The 14,736-nt window shown below is 43.8% G+C and overlaps 1 protein-coding gene across 1 annotated transcript in view; it reads right to left on the bottom strand.

Moving 5' to 3' along the window:
- The window catches only part of ZNF385C (zinc finger protein 385C), a 112,469-nt gene extending 104,695 nt beyond the window's left edge, over positions 1–7,774 (bottom strand). Inside the window, exon 1 of the mRNA XM_015832305.1 lies at positions 7,525–7,774. Within this exon, the coding sequence (XP_015687791.1) occupies positions 7,525–7,774 (250 nt within the window). The remainder of the gene's footprint in view (positions 1–7,524) is intronic.
- Between the last annotated feature and the right edge of the window lie 6,962 nt (positions 7,775–14,736).

The raw sequence follows: 14,736 nt of genomic DNA, 5'->3' as shown, positions 1-14,736 counted from the left end.
TGTGGAGGGATCTCCCACGGAGGAGACCGGGACAGGTTCACCAAGTCGGCGAACCACGGCCTCTGTGGCCAGTACGGGGCCACGAGGATCACTTCCGCCTGCTCCTGGAGCAGCTTGCGGATGGTCGCTGGTATGAGTGGGAGGGGAGGGAAGGCATAGAGAGGACCTTGTGGCCACGGGGTCCGCAAGGCATCCGTCGCCTCCGCCCCTGGAAGAAAATAGCGGGAGTAGTACCTGGGAAGTTGGGCATTGGTTGACGATGCAAACAGGTCGAGGATCGGATGGCCGAACCTGTGGGAGATCTTGGAAAACAGATCCAGATGCAACCCCCACTCCGAGGGGTCCACCGTGGAGCGACTCAAAAAGTCTGCCTGCTGGTTTTCTACCCCCGAGATGTGTTCGGCCCTGAGAGAGGCCAGGTTGGACTCTGCCCAGGAACCCAGGAGCCGTGCTTCGGACATGAGAGACCTGGACCTGGTGCCCCCATGATGATTGACGTGTGCCTTGGATGCCACGTTGTCCGTAAGGATCAGAACGTGACGTCCCCTGATCCAGTGTTTGAATTGGCGAAGAGCTAAGTGAATGGCCCTGAGCTCCAGCCAATTGATGTTGTGTCTCAAGTCTGCATGGGACCAACGGCCCTGCGCAAACTGAGACTGTAGATGGGCTCCCCAATTGAATAGACTGGCATCTGTCATAATGGTGATGCGGTCCGGTTCCTTGAAGGGTGATCCCTTGGTCACCGCTTGTGAGAACCACCAGCGCAGAGATCTGAGAATGTGAACCGGGACCCTGACCTGATGGTTGGAAGCGCTGGCATTCACCCGCTGAAATGGTAGGAGGAACCACTGGAGGTCCCGTAAGTGCAGCCTGGCCCAGGGAACTATGGCTATGCAAGAGACCATCTTTCCCAACAGTTGGGAGAGTAAGACCAGTGGGACTGGACGGTCCCTGTACACCCGACGAGCCAGGTCCCTGATGCTGACCACTTGCTCCTGGGAGAGATAGACCATGCAGTTTGTGGTGTCTATGATGGCTCCCAGATGCGGAAGCCTGGATGAGGGAACCGTCTGGCTTTTTTGGAAATTGACTGAGAAACCATGTTGTTGGAGGACCTGAATGGTGAGTTTCAGGTCCGCCTGAGCTGCCTGGAAGGATGACGCTTGGATCAGGATGTCGTCCAGATAACACTGGATGCGTATCGGTACCTTCCTCAAGTGGGCAGCTAGCATGGCCAGGATCTTGGTGAACACCCTGGGTGCCGAGGAAAGGCCAAAAGGAAGGGCCTTGTACTGGAAATGCCTGCCCCTGTAACAGAACCTGAGAAACCGTTGGTGAGCTGGATGTATGGGGATGTGGAGGTACGCTTCCGTGAGGTCTATTGATGCCAGGAAGTCTCCTTGTCTGATGCCCCCCAGGATGGACTGGAGTGATTGCATCTTGAACTTTTTGTAAGTGATGTAATAGTTTAGACTCTTGAGGTCCAAGATCGCTCTCCATCCCCCTGAGGCCTTGGGGACCACAAAGAGGATGGAGTAGAATCCCCCTCCCTTGTGGTCCAGTGGCACCGGTTCTATGGCCTGAATCTCTAGAAGATGTTGAATGGCCTCCTGCAGGAGTCCTTGTTTGAGTGAATCCCGGGAAACGGAACAGGTGATGAATCGGTCCGGGGGGCTGGCCAGAAATTCCAGGGACAGACCGAACTGGATAGTTTGTAAGACCCAGGTGTCTGTGGAAGTGAGTTCCCACTGATGGAAGAAGTGGGCCAGCCTTCCCCCGATGGGAAGTGCAGTGTAAGAGTCACTTGGACCTCCTGTAGGGGCGTCCTGCCCCTCGAAATGGCCGCTTAGATTGACTCTGCTGTCTGGACCGAAAGCTCGGCCTGTCATACGGACGGTCATATGGTCTATCCTGTCTGGGAGTGTATGAGCGGGAAGGTTGAGAGACTGATGGGCCTGCCGCTGGCCGAAAGGACTGCCTGCGGAAATAGGGAGCAGGACATTTGTCAGCCCGTTTGTTTAAGTGGGCCATGACCTTCCGCTTGTCCTTATTCTCCACAAGGTACGGGGCCAGGGCCTCCCCAAAAAGATTATTGCCCAGATATGGAGCAGTCGCGAGATGCCATTTTGCTTTGGCGTCGGCCTGCCAGTGTTTCAGCCAAAGCATCCTCCTGGCTGTAATGTTGGATGCCAGAGACCTAGAAGCAAAGTTGGCCGACTGGAGCATTGTGTCCGCAGCATACTCAGTGGCCGCCACCATTTTGCTTAGGTCCTAATGGGTCCTAATGTCCTCAGTAGGGACTCTGGCCTGAAGCTGATGCAGCCATAAAAGGGTGGTACGCACAAAAAAGGACGCACAAGTGGCCGTTTTAATTGCCCATGCCGCTGATTGATGGGTCTTCCGGAAGGTCTGTTCCCATTTTTTGTGTCCGCTTTAAGCGCTTCCGACATGTCTCCAGCGACCGCGGACTGAGATACCAGAGGGGTCCAGGTTTCATCAACCTTGGGAACCTCCAGGGCATCAGTGAGGTCTATGGAGGTGCTGAAAATCTTTTTGTCAGACCCGCTTACAGAAGGATAGGAGGAAGGGGAGGTGCACTGTTTTTTTATCCCCTTGAGAAAAATAGAGGGACACGGGACGTGATGTTGGGCTGCCACCGTTTCAAAAAATATTGGATTTGGACTGGACAACGAAGTTGCCTGTGGCTGAGGGAACTGATCGGACCCTATGTTTGCCGCTGACGTGGCCTTGCGAAGTAGAGGGAGAAAGAGAGCTGGATTGAACAGACCTCCCGATGGGGAGGGTTCAGGTGGAAGTTCTTCCTCCTCAGATAGATTAAATTCCGGCTGCTCCTCGCCTTGCGGAGATGAGTATCCGCTCATGGAGGAGTGTGCAGGAGATGTGGGTTCCTGAGGAATAGGAAACTCCATGGAGGGAACATACGGTGGCATGGTCGATATGGAAGCCCCTTGCCCAGACGGAGGAAGGGACCTTTCCGCTAGGGCGCAGTCCACCACCTTAGATAGTAAGGCCTCAAGATGGCCGTCGGAGAAAATGTCTCCAATGTTCGGACTCCTGAGTCCTGCGGCTGTAGGAGTAAAGGTTGCCTCTGGGGCTGGGCCTGAGGTCGTTGTTGTCTGTTGGACCAATGCCGAAGGCGAGCTGAGTGTGGTAGGGGTCCCTGTGAGGGACCACATGCCTTAGGCTGAGGTTGAAGGACCTAAAGGAAGGTCAAAATCAGGAATCGCCATTTGATCCATCTCTAATCCAGCCTGTCTCTGCACTCTGGAGAACTCCTTCTCCAGAGCCTGGTGCCTACGGCTGGCTTGCTTTTCCGCCAACTTAGAAGGCTTCTTAAGAGTGGTCTTAGCTTTAGATTTGGGCTTGCCTGCCGCCTCCTGTTCAGAGGATTTGTGCCGGCCGTAACTGGAGGATGGGGAGATGGTGCTCAAGGAATTGAGGCAACGTTGAGTCCTCCATCCTGGTTGAGCAGTTGAGACGAAGCTCTGGCAGGCAAGCAGCTGGAGGAAGCGAAATTGGAACAAGTAACAAGACTGCTCCCCTGACCAGAAAAAAATTCTATCTGGGCTTTGGTCACGGCAAATTGAATCAGATGCCGAAGGCACGGTTGGGGACCCGCTCTGGGCTCCGCCCGGAGGCCTTAGGTGGCCAGTCAAGGTGCATCAGAAAAGTCAAAAACTCCCAATGAAGGGTGCAGAGGGCCTGAGACAAGGCCTGGCACGAAGGGATCAGGTTCAAAATGGAGGCTGATCAATGTGATCAAATTGTAATGAATGATTTGTGATGAAGGATGGTGGTAGATTGAAAATTTGGCCCAATCTGCCAATGAAAATTCACTATGATACTGTGGTGAAGCCTGCAGGCAGTTACTGAGGCAGGGCTCCAATGTGGCCTAGATGGAGGACCACATGGTGTTTTTCAAAATGGCGGCCGCGATGGGTCTGCAAAAATGCTAATAAATTCACGGGGCTGCAGTGGGGCGAAGGACCCTAACCCCCAGAACACCAGAGGTCTTTCCCAAGAACTCAGGAAAAAAAGCCCCAAACAAGTGAATTTTAAGTGTTTCCTTTTTGCTCCGTTCGCTGGGCAGCGGCTGCAAAATGGCAGCCGCAACTTGCTCCCCGTTGGGAACAGCACCGGAGGCTTCAAAAATGAATATCCAGGTGCTGGGGCCGGATGCGATGGCAGCGCTAAGCGCTGCGCCAAAATCGAGCTTAGAAAGGAAGCCTCTGAACAGTAAGCAAAAAAGCGGTCAGTTTGAGTTTGTTGCCTTCGACGGCAACCAAAATGGCACCCACGGTGTTCCCGACTGCTGGGGATGATCCGGAGGGCCCGAATTCAACTAAAAATCCCAAGCCTGCAGCGCGAGAGTCTGCTCGTTTTAAAGGGACTGGGGGAGAAAGAGGAATATTCTAGGCAAGCCTGCCCGAAGTATTTCCCCAGAGCCTTGGGGAAAGCAGGAAAGGAAAACTGCAGAAGCCTCCCCCCCCCACCTTCCACTCCCCAAAGCAGTTAATTAAGAGTAGCACTGGCCCCAGTGTTATGAGAAGATTTCAAGGGAGGATTCCAAATTAGAATTTACAATTAGGGGGGGATTCCAAATAATGTTTAGTCAAGTTAGAGGAAAAAGGAGAATTCACCAATGGATTTCTAACCTATCTGTTGAGAGCCAAACCTGATACGTCTTCAAGAGCTGAGACCAAGTTAAGACTGGATCTCTAGCAAGAGGGGGCGTGTCAAGTTTGGGTACTTGGTCTCAAGAGCAGGAAGACAGAGAAAACCCATTGGTGGATTCTCCATCTCCTGTACTGGAGAATCAAGCTTATATACCAAATTCAAAACAGTTTGTTTTAAAATAAACCCTTTATAAAATTATACACAATTAAGAAAGTTGGCTTTATTTTAAAAGGCAAAAAACCCATGGGCTATATCTATGTAGACTATATCTGATGACATTGTTTTTAACGCCACTTTTTACTCCCAAAGGCAAAATATACAGACATTAGCAAACCTTTGGTCAATGCTGGAAAACAAGGGGTAATTTTGCAACTACACAGTCTTGCACATGGGGAAAGTTTTAATAAGAAACTTTGTTTATAAACCAATGAAACCAAATTTTCAGCTAGAAAAAGAAGAATAAAAAGAAAACAAGGAAAGGCAACAATCACAACCTAATTTGTTACTTACACTTCTTTGCATAAGCTCTTCAGCTTCGACAGAGTTCATGGCAGAGAATATGGTTGGAAAGAGATCACATAGGCCTACATGTTATTCCTTGCTGCATTTTTTCCCTCTTTCTTCTGAAAACCAGTTTCATAGAATGTGGAAAATAACTGAAAGCCAGCTTCTTTGCTTGGCTGCCTCAAGGAAAATGCTTTCACTAATGTCCTGATATAATGATCTCCTCCAGTGGACTAACTTTAATGCCCTTGGTTGCAATGATAAGCTCTGTCTAGTTTCAACAGTTATGTCCTTGTAGTATAAGATGTCCTTGACTTATGACCATAATTGAGACCATTTTAAGCAAGGTGGTTGTTAAGGGAGTCATGTCCAATTGTATGACCTTTTTTGCCATGATTATTAAGTGAATAACTGCAGTTAAGTGAATCAAGTGGTCATTAAGCAAAGTTCAATTTCCCCCATTGACCTTGCTTGTCAGAAGCTAGCTGGTAAGGTCACAAATGGAGATTGTGTGGCCCTGGAACATGGCAACCATTCCCAATACATGTGGGAGGCCATGTATTTGTCATATGACCATGGGGATGCTATGTCAGTTGTGAGGATTGGTTGTAAGTCACTTTTTTCAGTGCCACTGTAACCTTGAACAGTCATTAAATGAGTGGTTGTAAGTTAAGGACTACCTATAGGGGGTTCCAGAGGAGAGAAGCAGGAGAAAGACTAAACTTCACTTATTCAGGTCCTCAGCAAAGGGTCATCTTACAAGAAGCTTTAGGAGTCACTATAATGCCCTCCCCAAATTGGGGAGATTTTATTATCACAATCCAAATCCAGTTCAATCACTTGAAATTTAAGTGACATAGAACAGCGAAATGAAAACTGTGAAAAATGAAATTGTGAAAAAAAAGGTCTTTTGCCCTCTCATGGATCCTCTTTGACACTGAAATAGTGAACAAAAGTTTTAGGTTGACTTATCTGTTTCTTAACCTTTTAATCAGTTATATTTAATAAATATGTGTTTAAATTGCATATAGGTAATTCTTGTTTAGTAACCACAATTGGGACCACCCACTCAGTCACTAAACAAAATAGCCATTAAGTGAAACCCCGGCTGCATTTATGATTTTACTTCAACTTTCCTTTGCTTTACAGACCTGTGAAGGTTGTAAATGGAAGAATTGGGCACAAAATGATTTCTTCATCAGTGTCATAACTATGAATTGTGACTGTACAAGTCAGTTGCTGAATGAGGACCATCCATATTACCAAAATCTCAATCTAGTGATGCTTCATTAACTGTTACTGAGAAAAGCATGCTAGTGTCTTGGCCAACTAAGATCTAATAGATATTTAGATTAAGCTTCTGATGTTTTTCAGGCCAAGAATATTTGAAATCCATATTTAGACTAATTATCTTATTACTTATATCATACTCTCATATACACACTAGCAGCAGAAACTAACAAAGAAAACAACTTCCCTGTTATCAGAAACAGCTCATTAGCATTTGGACACAGAAAGGGAAAGAGAAAGAAGATGGGGACTTAACAGCAGTTAAGTCAAGGTTAGTTTCATGTATGGTTGGACAGATCATTCTATGTTTGTTTTTACATTTTTATCCCATCCTATTTCTGCATTAATCTGGAAACTTTTAAAATAGGATATTTATCTGTGAACATATATGAAATCAGAATATGCAGCTCCAAATATATCTTATCTCATGCTTACAATATGTTTTATTGTAAAATATTTGGGGGCGTGTGTGTATGTGTGTGTATGCACCTCTGCTGAGAGAACTACACTGGAAAATTATGGGATGTCAGAATGCTTACATATAATTGCATTCCAATTTGCATATTCGTTATATAAATGCAAATCAAATCAGTTCCTTGTAAACTGCTTGGATGCCTCAAGGATCCCTTTCAAGTAGGGCATGAAAACTAAAACTTCACTAAAATGGTTAGTTTTTAAGACATACTTGAAGGAAATCATAGAAAGGGATCATTATTTCTGGAACTTGTGGTTCAAATGGCTAGAATCTGGCAGAAAAAACATAGGGATGAACCACTTTTGGTAATTAAGGGCACCAAAAAAGAAAGAACAGAATCTTTAAATGTTATAAGCTGCCGTAGTCACCCATGTGTGAGTTGGGTGGCAATATAAATTTGCTTAATAAATAATAAATCTGGAAAGCATGTTACTAAGCAATAGCAAAACATAGGCTGCTCCTGAGCTTTTGGAAGGGAGCTAAAGGAATATAGACACCCTACATTTCAGACTCTCTTTCACATTTCTGAGAAGCCTCATATATAAACTGAGCCTTACCTGGACTTGACAGAACCTTTCCTTTGTTAAGATGTTTGAGGCGTTTCTGGTGAGACTTCCCATTGAAATGGATCTGGGCCTGGACAGCAGAATTGAGCTGGATATTACACACTTCACAGAGAGTGAATGATGGGTGCTTTTTCTCTCTCTTTGTGCGCTGCTCTGGAGGACTTCCTATGCATGAGTTCTCTGCCAGGCTTCCACAAATGCCACCCCCAGGGGAGTGGAAAGGGGTCAAGGGACGCTTCATCCCTACAACAACAACAACAACAACAAAAACCATAAATGAGGGAGACAAAAGTCATTGTTCCAGATTTAACCTCCTTGGGTACCAGTAACCTGAGAACAAACCCCCAATAAGTACACATAAGCAGCCTCTAGATGGAGTAAACTGCCTGTACTTTGTTCATACTGTAGCTTAATTCAAGTAAAACTGCTAGCAGAGTGCACCATCAGAATTACAGCTGCTTTATTTCACCCATATTATGTCCTGTTTCTGCTTCAAGAAAGAATGTCAATGCTACCAAGACAGAGCTACTTTTCATGGATAGGATCAATCACTGGAGTGTAACTTTTCTACTGATCCACCACATGGCCACTTTTAAATGATGTCTAGCACAACCACAATGAATAATTTTTTATTTGATCACTGACAAGAAAATAAAACAAGAATATCACAATTAAGATAAAGAAGAAAAATATTGTTCTAAAGCAGTGGTTCTCAACCTGTGGGTCGGGACCCCATTTGGGGTCGATCGACCATTTCATGGGGGTCGCCAAGCAAGGCTGTCCGCCATTTTTTCCCCCTTTTCCGGTGGGTGCCTTACCTCCCTTGAGCTGGGCCAGCTGATGGTCGGCCTGCTCCGTCTCTGCCGCTTGCCAGCTACGCATCGGCCGGCGCAGGGGGCGGAACCACGCATGCGCGGCGCTCCCGGGCAGGGAAAGTCCTCGACTTACGACCGGTTTAGTCCTCGACTTATGACTGGTTTAGTCCTCGACTTATGACCGGTTTAGTCCTCGACTTACGACCGGTTGGGGTCGCGGCATTAAAAAGGTTGAGAACCACTGTTCTAAAGTATCTAAGAAAGTTTAAAAGAGATACTACAGAGTACTGTACAAACTATAGAACGGTATTTAGCTGGGTCAAAAAAGTAAAAGACTAATCTGATAATCACAATTTATGATAAACCCAATCAAATTGACCAGGATAATTAGTAAGGAATGAAGATAATAATTCTTGGTGAGTGTCTACATAAAGGGGACATGCAAAATAACTGATTTCAATTATCCCTCTAACACATGGATTCAGTATCTGTTCAAAGGGGATTACAGGTAACCCTTCACTTATAACCGTTCATTTAACAATCATTCAAAATAGCACTGAAAAAATGTGATTTTTGGCCAGTCTTCATACTTACAACCATCACAGTGTCCCCAGGGTCATGTGATCAAACTTTTGAGTGCTTGGCAACCAAGATGAATTTCTGAGGGCTGCAGCATCCCCAGGTCACATGATCACCATTTGTAACCTTCCCAGGGGACAAATCAATGCACAAAGTCTGATTCACTTAACAACCATGTGATCTGTTCACAACCTGGGCAAAAAAAAGGTAGTAAAATTGGGCACAATTCACTTAACAACTGCATTGCCTAGTGATAGACATTTTGGTTTCAGTTGCGATCGTAGGCCAAGGAGTACCTGTACAACAATTCCCAGATCCATCAATTGGAAGTGAAACTCAATTCTGTTATGGATGCTGGAACAGTCTACTATGGCTTACATGTTTCTTTTACTATGTCTTTGTTGGCAGGCTGTGTGACTGATTTTATAAAGTATGAAACAGGAGGATTTTTTTTTACCTCAGAGGGGCTGGTGGGTAAGCAAAATTCCTCATATTTTTGTCACTTCAAGTTTTTTTTTGCTCTTAACTCGGTTCAATTTTAATGTAAGGGAGCAAGATGGGAAGATTCAGCTCTCTTTCCCTGCCATTGTGCAGATCTTTTTTAATATTCAAATGGAACATTATCTTTCACATATTAAAAAGCAGCCACTTAAACTCAGTACTAGTTGCTGCTTTCAAACAGTTGTTAACTATTCACAGAAATGTCCAGAAATCTGGCTGAAATCAGGGAATATATTTTCCATAAGCATTATAAATCCACATAATCTTACACCTTATAGGATCCAAGCTGCCGAGAAATATGCCACCAAATATGCCACTGCCATATCATAATGTCACAGAAGAGAAAAGGTGAAGGACATATCCTAAACTTTTGAGAAGGAACCATGAAAAATGTTAAAACAAGTCAATGTTTTTATGGAGAACTCCAATACAAAGGAATGAATAAAAAAATTAATATGATATTTAACTCAGAACCAGTTAAAATGCCCTTGAAGAGGTTAAGTCTGTTACTGGTATACAGTTTTCTCTTACAACTTGCCAAGGTCTCAGATGACCTCTGACCCAGACATGGTATGACGTACTACTAAGCTTCCAGTCCATAGCTTACATTAACAGTTTTCCTGCAGGTGACTGGGTTATTTTTAATACTGTCAGAAATTAAAATTGGAAAGTTATCTGGACATAATGCTTCCAAAAGACCACTGCTCTCTAAAAAAAGGATATGTAGTCATTCATATTAGCTAAGCTTACCATGAGAGCTCCTGTTACAGAGTTTTAAATAAACATGCTATATTATGCATCCACTCATTCACTTAATCTCTTTGGTGCCCATTTGTCCGTCCTAGAAGACATGACAATCTGAATTTCTTCCTAAACAGAACACTGAACCCATTGGGAGAATGTTTATTGAGATGATGGTTATCATCATGGAACTACCTACCTTGTATATGATTCACAGAATTCTCTGATGGCAATGGAAGTGTTTTGCTCACAATGTGATTTTGGACAAGAAGAACTTTCTCTCTTAAGATCTATGTGGTTTTAAATAGCCCTTTCACTATGGCTATTGGAAATTATACACTGGACTTCCCTTACCTGGAGTTTTTTCTCCCACACTGGATTATATATTTCATTCCCAGATATCTACTAGTCATGCTAGCAAAGAATTATGGTAGATATTTTCCAATACTTGGAGTATACAAATATTACATTATATTATATCCATATCCATTCCACTCCATTCCAAGGATACCAACTTTGGAAATTCCTGCACATATTAATCTAATTCAGCAGTCTAGAAGCCAATATCTAATGGAAGACCTATAAATAAAGGTGTATCTGTTGCTTGCTCACTTTCCCTCTTTCTTCTATTTCCATTGAACTCAATGAAAATTACTGCGGGGCAACTATATGCAGTTAATATTGGCTTAACCAAGTCAGTTTTTGTATTTGAATGTTTTTGTATGAGCCCAGATTACTCAATCAGTTTATTATTTAATATATTGTAAAAATTCAGAAATTAGGTTACAATAATTTAAGTGTCTTATATAAACTTAACCCTTATTCATTATAAACAACATAATGCCTTGAAATGATTTCTGGCATCAGTCATCATTCAGTAATTTATGAAATTAAAATCCAATGCCTATACAACCACAGATAGACTTGCAGAAAAATTCGAAAGTAAATTAAATAAAAATTAATAAGACAATGTCACTGACACTATCAAACTTATTTTTAAATGGGCTATTGAGACCAAAGTCCTGTTCCAGATGTTTTGCCATGTTTACTCAAGGATTAGAGGATGTCATTCTGTAGATATTTGCTTATTAGTATTTGATCATCCATTTACAACAGTGGTTCTCAACCTTTTTAATGCCGCGACCCCAACCGGTCGTAAGTCAAGGACTAAACCGGTCGTAAGTCGAGGACTAAACCGGTCGTAAGTCGAGGACTACCCAACCGGTTGTAAGTTGAGGACTTTCCCTGACCGGGAGCGCCGCGCATGCGTGGTTCCGCCCCCTGCGCCAGCCGAGGCGTAGCTGGCAAGCGGCAGAGACGGAGCAGGCCGACCACCAGCTGGCCCAGCCCAAGGGAGGTAAGGCACCCGCCGGAAAAGGGGGAAAAAATGGTGGACAAAAAAATGGCGGACAGCCTTGCTTGGCGACCCCCGTGAAATGGTCGATCGACCCCAAATGGGGTCCCGACCCACAGGTTGAGAACCACTGATTTACAACATTCAAATATAAAAACTTGGGGCAGTTATGGATGTTCCAAGCAGTTTTTTCTTTCATCCCTAAATCAAGTAGGCAAACATTTCTGTCCTGTGACCTTAAATGGCTTAGGCTTAAAAGAAAAGAAAAATACAAAAAGAGAGAGAAGGTTATTTTCCAAGGAAAGCTGTATAAGATGAGGGAGGGAGGGAGGTAAGTAGCAGCACAGGGACATTGAAGATGGATGATGGATAGCAAGACATCCTTGACAGATGTCAAAATCCTTTGAAGTGTTAGAAATCATATATAGATGACCTTCAAAAAGCACTTTAATATTTTACAAGCACCTGGTTTTTAATCTAGGCAAACATATAGGTGAAACTCCTCATTTGTAATGCATCAGCATAAATATAATACCAAACACAAGTATTCACTCTGTACCTTTAATGGCCATTCCCAAGAACTACATAAAAAAGGGACTCCCTTTCATTCCATGATCCATGAATCAAAATATGGTTGGGCAAGTCTTCAACTTTATAATTAAGCAGAAAAAGATTCCACTTAAAAACAAAATTGGAATTTTGACTACTTTCCTACTTATCAACCTGCCTTGCCAACTGCAGAACCTGATTGCTATTTGGATGCATTCTTTCTCTACCTGCTTCCTAGGCAGTAATAATATTCATTATTATCTCTTGCTCCTCTCATCACTTCTTAAAACTGGACACTTATGAGCGGCTACAAGGAATCTTTTTGTCCCTTTATTAAAACAGAGAAGCATATTAGAACAGCTTTCAACTATTAAATGTTTTAATTGGCACAGCTAATTTTGATTGATTATCTTACTATTAAAACAAACAAAAATCCAATCCAAATCCATCTGACAAGAATTTAACCAAACAGCTATTTTGCATAGTTGATATACTTTATTCCTACTATTCTTAAAATATAGAAGCAAATGTGGATTCTTATGCAGTCCTAAAAACATCATCAGCTACAAATGGAGGCAATAGAAACAACCTTTGAGAAAGTCAAGTTTGCAAAAATATCAATCCCCCCACCAAAACCCCAAAACAGAAGCAAAACCTTGTGGTCAAACCAACAGCAGCACAAAAAGCTCATGACAATCCAGTTAATGTTAATGTTAATGTTTATTATATTTATTAGGGCGGGAAGAGGAACGCCTGAGTCCCGCCGATTGTTGGTCTATTTTGTTGATGTTTTATGGTTTATGATGTCAATTTTGTATTAATTTTCTGTTTATAATTGTTAACCGGATTCATTAAATTTTTATAAAATTTTGGGGGCGATTTTTAAAGGGGATCCGGTCAGGTCGTTCGAGAAATAACCATGTCTTAAGGGCACGGCGGAAGGAAGGGGGATCAGGGATCACCCTGATCTCTGGGGGTAGTTCATTCCAGAGGGTGGGAGCTCCCACCGAGAAGGCCCTCCCCCTTGGGGTCGCCAGCTGGCACTGTCTGGCCGACGGCACCCTGAGGAGACCCACTCTGTGGGAGCGTACAGGCCGATGGGAGGTAATCTGCGGCAGTGAAGATAATGCACTCTCCTGGAGCCCATAATGCTGACAACTGAGTAGAAAAATGGAAAACTTGATTGAAGGAAGGTGTATCTTGACTGACTGTAACATGAAAAGGAATCATCCACAAGTCAACAATTTATTTCAGGTTCCACTAGTATGTATGAACATCTAGGAATGTCTGTCATGTGAAAAAGTGATAAACTGATTAGGGTAACATTGCTCATTGACTTTTTTTTTTTACTTTTGAACAATTACAACTATTTCCCCCAAGCATTAAGCCTGAAAAGGGAATGTGAATACATGCATCAGTCCCAACATCTCTCTTTTTAGAAATGATGCATCTATATAAACTAATCTGCATAAATACTCACAAAAGCAAATCACATTGCAAAAAGATCTGTCATTGTAGTGGTTCAGTTACTTTCTTTTTTCTTCCAATGTCTCTAACATTGTGGTGAATATTATTTCCCCAATCCTCCAATTACAATTCATTTTAAGATATTTGCACATACACAGTCCTGTGAAGTAAGACACTTTGGGAATTACAATCCACTAACCACACAGGCTAACAGTAAATCTGAATATGGTAAGCAAGCTGTCAGGAAGGGAGCCTTGCCACCTCATTAATAATTTTCTAAGGTCATTTTTATGGCCCTCATAATACACTCCATTACCTTTCTTTTTTCTATTTTAATCCTAATAATGCCATAAAATACAATGCTACCAATTTCTTTTAAATAAAAATAGAAGGAGCAGGTGCACAACGGCAACAAACACTACTGAGAATTCAGAATGAGAAAAATAAATCTGAAATGGATATGGATTATAGACAAAGCACAAATGAATCTGGGAAGGTGGTGGTTGATCCCACAGAGATACCAATTTACATTTTAAGGGAAAACTTCTATCAGTTTCATCAGGGGGCCAAGTAGACACTAGCCTGCAGTGCCAAACCATAGAGGTGCCAAAGTTTTCTAGGGGTGCCACATACTTTTGAGTAAGTATTGGAAGGGAATGAAGAAAATGAGCAAAATGGTGGACAGAGAATTGTAATATTGGCCCTGTCCCTTTGTCCACATGCACTACAAAGTTGTACTTATAATTTCATCCATTTTAACTCGCCGCCCCCCCCCAAGAACGTGCTGGACCATGACTCCCTGAATTAGTTATTCAAGCCCTGGTTATCTCTCCTCTGGACGACTGCACTCTACATGGGGCTACCATGCTGCGACGGTTGGGTGGGTTGGGAGTGGGAGGCACTGTTATGCGGTGGTTCTCCTCCTTCCTCACCGACCGTACGCAGTCTGTATTGGCAGGGGGACAGAGGTTGACCCCAAGGCCCCTAACTTGTGGGGCCCCACAAGGGTCGGTCCTCTCTCCCCTTTTGTTCAATATTTATGTGAAGCCGCTGGGAGAGATCATTCGTGGCTTTGGGGTGGATTTCCATCAGTACGCTGATGATACTCAGCTGTACATCTCCACCCCAGGCCACCCCAACGATGCCCTTGACGTGATGGCCCACTGCCTGGAGGCCGTAAGGGTCTGGATGGGGAGG

Source organism: Protobothrops mucrosquamatus, unplaced genomic scaffold (genome assembly GCF_001527695.2).
Source record: "Protobothrops mucrosquamatus isolate PMUCROS unplaced genomic scaffold, P.Mucros_1.0 scaffold1, whole genome shotgun sequence".
In the NCBI taxonomy this organism is placed as follows: Eukaryota; Metazoa; Chordata; class Lepidosauria; order Squamata; family Viperidae; genus Protobothrops; species Protobothrops mucrosquamatus.
Note: the sequence above shows the minus strand (reverse complement) of the source record. Positions and strands in the feature narration are given on the sequence as shown.